This window comes from Tetrahymena thermophila (assembly GCF_000189635.1).
Source record: "Tetrahymena thermophila SB210 genomic scaffold scf_8253803, whole genome shotgun sequence".
NCBI lineage: Eukaryota > Ciliophora > Oligohymenophorea > Hymenostomatida > Tetrahymenidae > Tetrahymena > Tetrahymena thermophila.
Genome location: NW_002475919.1, coordinates 2,336 through 8,201, shown reverse-complemented (window position 1 = coordinate 8,201; position 5,866 = coordinate 2,336). Strand labels below are relative to the sequence as shown.

The 5,866-nt window shown below is 23.4% G+C and overlaps 3 protein-coding genes across 3 annotated transcripts in view; 2 read left to right on the top strand and 1 right to left on the bottom strand. All coding sequences in view use genetic code 6, as the record gives it.

The window, feature by feature from the left end:
* Nucleotides 1–683: 683 nt before the first annotated feature.
* On the top strand, nucleotides 684–2,552 carry TTHERM_01624900 (Sec1 family protein; the record flags this gene model as incomplete). The annotated part of the gene is made up of 1 exon (XM_001028174.1): nucleotides 684–2,552. One exon carries the CDS (start codon nucleotides 684–686, stop codon nucleotides 2,550–2,552), a length of 1,869 nt encoding a protein of 622 aa, XP_001028174.1.
* A 1,026-nt stretch (nucleotides 2,553–3,578) lies between these two features.
* On the top strand, nucleotides 3,579–4,793 carry TTHERM_01624890 (tRNA (guanine(37)-N(1))-methyltransferase; the record flags this gene model as incomplete). The annotated part of the gene is made up of 1 exon (XM_001028173.2): nucleotides 3,579–4,793. One exon carries the CDS (start codon nucleotides 3,579–3,581, stop codon nucleotides 4,791–4,793), a length of 1,215 nt encoding a protein of 404 aa, XP_001028173.2.
* A 1,059-nt stretch (nucleotides 4,794–5,852) lies between these two features.
* The window catches only part of TTHERM_001623890 (hypothetical protein), a gene marked incomplete at both ends in the record, with an annotated part of 231 nt that continues 217 nt past the window's right edge, over nucleotides 5,853–5,866 (bottom strand). The window contains one exon of the mRNA XM_012801106.1: nucleotides 5,853–5,866. This exon is cut by the window's right edge and continues 217 nt beyond it. Coding sequence (XP_012656560.1) covers nucleotides 5,853–5,866 — 14 coding nt within the window.

The window sequence follows — 5,866 nt, the reverse complement described above, 5'->3', positions numbered from 1 at the left end:
TTTAATTTAATTAATGCTTTATTGTCTTCAAATTTTTATTCAAAAAATATTTTTTTAAAATATAAAAATTTGAAATAACTTGAAGGATATTTTTGGTTTTTAACAAAATTTAATTTTTAAAAAAATAATTTTATATTTTTAAAATTCCAATAAAAGCATTAAATTAATATAAGCTTAACAAGTGATTTACAAGTATTATTCACACACACACGATGACTCTAATTCCTATTTTTCTTTTTTATATTAAAATGAAAATAAGATATTATTTAATAAAATTTGCTTTGATGTAAAAATTTAATTTAAAAAAAATAATTTTATATTTTTAAATTCCAATAATAGCATAAATTAATATAAGCTTAACAAGTGTTTTGCAAATATTATTCACATGCACACACTGATTCTACTAATTATTTCTAATTTTCTTTATATTTAAATGAAAATAAGATATTATTTAATCATCTTTGCATTGATTTTATTTTGTGTTCGCTATTGTTTTATTAATTAAAAATTAAAATTTTCATTCACTTTTACAAGCGTTTTTAAATGAGCTTTGAAGAGAAGGGCTTTCTTTTTTATATATCTTTTTGAATAAATAACAAAAAATAATTAAGAAAGTATTAATTAATTTTCATTTATTTAGTTGGTTAGTTGGTTTAAATAATAAAAAATTTTAAGCATTAAAAATGGACATTTATGGATAATAAGGATCTATGAAATAAGGAAAGCAAGCGAATTTGATTAAATTGCAACGCGAAGTTTTAGAAAATGTTTTGAAGGTATCAAAGAGAGAAGAAGAAAGCGATGGATGCGTTTGGAAGGTTTTGATTTTTGATACTCATTGCTAGAATATTTTGTCAACTCTTCTGAAGGTTGGCCACTTAAGAGAAATGAACATCACATTGCATTTAAATATCAATTAAAAAGGAGAAAAAAGAGATCGTTTACACGGTGTTAAGGCATACTATTTAGTATAGCCTACTTAGGAGAATATTAAAGCAATTATGGAGGATTTTAATAAAGATCTTTACGATTAAGTTTACATTAATTTTTCATCTCCAGCTGATGAAGAATTGCTTTAGAGTCTTGCAGTTCATGTTGGAAATTTAAATGCAGTTTATAAGATAAAGAGAGTTGTTCAATACACAATAGATTTTGTCACCCTTTCCAGGGACTTCTTCTCTTTAAACATCAAGGAAAGCTACAAGAGTTTGAGAGCTGCAGGAACTAGAACTGCTGCATAAGTTATTAGCTAAGCGGCTATGGGTTTATTCAGTCTTTTTAGAACCATGAAAAAGACTCCTTACATTATTTACTCAGATGATAAAAATAATGTCTTGCTCGCTTAGGAATTGTATTCGTTGTTTGAGAATTTGTATAAAAATTCTAAAGAATATGAAGACGAATCCACCGATTTTCTTCAGCCTTAATTTACTTAACCAATTCTTATTTTGGTTGATAGAGATGTTGATTTAGGCTCTATGCTTCTTCATCCTTGGCACTATGGAGCTCTCATTCATGATGTTTATCACATTGAAAACAATAAAGTCAAATTAAACAAACCAGACTCAAAAGAAGTGCAAAACTTTGATCTTGATAGCTAAAATGAAGACTCTTATTGGTTGGACAAAATGAACATTCCCTTCCCTGAAGTTGCAAAAGATATAGTTGAACGTTTGCAGAAATGGGACATTGAATACAAACAAATAACATCAATTAAGGAAGATACTTCTAAAATGGTTGCAGCAATGAGTAATATAAATGAAATGAAAGATTAAAGACGTCTCATTGAAATGCACATGTCTATTTCCGCAGGTTTAAAATCAGAGCTTTCAACACGTCATCTTGATAAATATTTCGAAGCAGGTTCAACAATTATCAGAGAAAAGCAACTTAAAGGATAGGAAAAAAGTGAATTAATTGAAATGTTCTAACAATGTTCAATTGGTGCAGGAAAGCCTAATTTTGATTTAGATAAATTACGTGTTTTGATTATATACTTGCTTTTTGTTTAAGATATTGACATCAACGATTTTAAGCAGTTGGAAGAAGCAGCTGGAATAACCAATAAAAAGTACATTTAAATCCTTGAGCAATTTAAGCAAAAGAGAATCCCAGAAACCACAACTTCTACCGCTGCTTCCTCAGACACTAACTTAAACAGCGAAGAAATAGCAGATAAACTAACAAGTATTTTTGGTAAATTTGCAAGCAGAGTAAAATCACAAGGAAAAGGTTTGATTAACAACGTTAAAAACAACCTTATTGGAATAGAATAAGACTTTGAAATTGCCACACAAGTTAAAAGCATCATAGAATCCAAATGTATGAATTCTGAAAAGTTAGGTTACAAATTCATAGACATTCTGAATAACCAAAACACTCTCACATAGCCAAAAATCTTCTCAGATGTTGTAGTCTTTTCACTCGGTGGAGGAAACTACAATGAATATTAAAATATTCAAGAAATTGGAAAAAAACTCAATAAAAACATTATGTACGGAGGTTCCGAAATCCTCAACGCAGAGACATTCATATAGCAACTAACTTCCTGATTTAAATAAGATATTAGAATCTAATAAAAATAATATTTCATCTTTCATTACATATTTTATATTTCATTATTACTCAAACTCTAACATTCTCATTAAATCATTATAGACATGTAATTTTATATAAAACATAATAAAATCCATCTTTAGAATTCTACAAATTTTATTATTTTTTATAGAACTTCAAAAGCTATTTTCAAAAAAATATTAAAATAAACAAAAAAATTTTGGAATTATTATTTTTATTCATTCATTTTTTATGATTTTATGATGACTAAAAAAATTAAAAAATTAAAGATTTTTTCAATCATTTTAAAAGTTTAAAACTTGCCAGAAAATTTAAAACATATTCAATCAGGATTAAATTAAATATTTAGCTGTTTAGTATTGCTTTTATTAATGATTTTCTAACTTTCTTCATAGAGAAAGGTTAATAATTAAAACTTTAAATTATATTAATATATTGATTGTTCATATACCATTGTTTTAAATGTTTAATATTTTAAAATTTTAATGCAATAATCTACTGATTTAGCTTCATTGAGAATAAATATCAAATTGCTAAAAAATCATTGTTTTAAATGTTTAATTTTTTAAAATATTAGTGCAATAATCTACTGATTTAGCTTCTATTGAGAATAAATATCAAATTGCTAAAATATTTACTTCATAATTCTAATTTATTAAATTTTTTTAAAAAAATTTATGAATTAATTGAGATATTTTTCATAATCAATTTAAAAATCAGACATTTTATTCTCAATTTGTTTAAGTCATTCATTTTATTGAAATACATTATGAATGTTTATTGGTTTTATTTTTTTGACTGCTTTATTAACAAAGTTATTATTATAATGAATCTAAAAGAAAGGATAATTTTAGTTTGATTAATATTGCTGGCTATCAAAATATTAAATTCGTTTTGCATGCTTTCATGTGCTTTCAAATTAAAAAGTAGAAGTGTCGATTTAATAATATCCTAAATTTTTGTATCAAAAATCTTTAAAAAATTAAAAGAGTTAAAAATAAATGAACTAAGAAACATAATAGAAAATGGAAGTATCAGATAAAGTAGAAAAGGAGAATTCTATAGGAGATGAACATGAAGATGAAAACCAAGATTTAGTAGAAGATTTATTATTTGGAGATATAGAATTTGAGAGTAAAGAATTCAAAATAGAGAGATTATCTCATAGCTAAAAAAAATTATAATAATATCATTAGCATTTGCAAAAACATACTGATAAGGAATTTTTAAAGGATAAATGGAATCAAAGAAAGAAAAGAGTTAATAAGCGTTTAGATGGATTGTCAAATGATGAAAAATTCTAAGAAAGATGCAAACGTAAAGAAGAAATCGAATAAGAAAGATTAAATATGATCAAAGGCTACGAAAGTGGTATTCCATTGATTATTGATAACTCTTTTGAGTAGTATATGACATTTAGAGAAATACGTTCTTTGGCCATACAAATTTCATAAACAGTTTTTGCTTAGAGAAAAAATAAAAATCCCTTTTAGGTGAATGTCTGCAACGCTTCTTAATAATTGAAGGATTGCATGAACACACAAATTTTCAAAAAGTTGCCTTTTAATGTATATGAACAAGATATTTTAGAAATTGAAAGGTTTAAAGGAAAAGAAGCAAATATGATTTATTTATCACCTGATAGCGAAAATGAGCTAGAAACTGTCGATCCTAGTGGGAATACAATTTATATAGTAGGAGGTTTAATAGATAGGACAGTTAAGAAATGGGCTAGTTATGATAGAGCAAATTCTATGAATATCAAATCAGCTAAATTGCCTATTAATTAATACTTAAGTGATCTTACTAGGAGAGCCTTAAATATAGACACTGTGACAGTCATGATGGGATTAGCAATACATCTTAATTTTGATTGGAAGACTACCACTTTGACTGTTTTAGGAAATAGAAAAATTAATGAAGACCTTAAAGAAGAACAAAAGCAAGTAGTTTTAGAAGGAGTTGAAAAGCTTGGCAGTTCTAAACTTGATAAAAGTTCACATCTCATTGATATATAAAAATCTATTGAATCAAGGCTAAAAAAATAAAACAAATAAATATTAAATGACGATTAAAAAAATTAATAAAACTCAAATAACATTTCTTAAAATGAAAGTAGTAGTTTCAACTAGCTTGATTAAATAGAAAAGTTGTAAATAACTGAAAATTTAAATTAAGAAAACAGCGAAAAAACAGACAAGCAAAACCATGAATGAATGATTGAATAAAATAAAATAAATTTTATTTTTTTCAGTTTATTTATTTACATGTTGTTTTTTAAAATGCTATAAAATTACTTTTTTATTTTTATTAGAATAAATAATTATTGAAATCTACAATACTATGCAAGATATTTTGATTATATAAGTTACAGTATAAAATGATGAATATTATATATCAATATTGAATTTTTTCGCCTTTATTTTTATTATTGAAATTATAATAGATTAAATTATAAATTAATTATAATTCATTTAAAAAATATATATATATATATATAAATCAGATTTTTTAATAAATAAATAAAAAAATATATTTCATAATATGTCATTATGAAATTTTTGTATGGCATCTGGCTATAATTAAAGATATTATAAATATTCCAAAATTACAGAGCTAAAACAGAAAAATCTACTGATAAATTATTTTTATTATATTTAAGAACATTAACTACAAGGTTTTTTTCAAATATGACTAAATAAATAACTGGCCATCTCTAATTCCTACTATATTTTAAATTATATGTTTTAAATACAAATATTAAGTTTAAATAGTGAAAGTTAAATCAATTTGATGTGATATCTCATCATAGAACCAAATATATAAATTAATATTTGATAATTAATTAATTGTTATATTTATTTGTTCTTTTTATCTATTTATAATTAATTAATTAATTAAATTTCATAAATTGCTATTCAATATTTTTGAAAAAAAAAATAAATGATATAATAGATTAAAAAGTATAATAATCTCGAAAAAGTAATTATTAATTTTTTTATTAATATCCTTTAAATTTATAAAAATTAATAAAAAAAGTTTAAAAGCTCCTCACTTTTATCTCATTAGGTTCTCCATATTAATCTGAGGTATATTTAATTAAAAGATACTATTTTTATTATTATTGATATTTTTTGTATATTTAATAATCAATTTATTTAAATAAACAATTTTTATAAACAAAATTATCATCATTATTTATTGATTTTTGTTAAAACTAAAATTTTTTAGCTATTTTAACTTAATTTTCATTTCAATTTTTAATTATTTATTATTCATTTTTTTATTA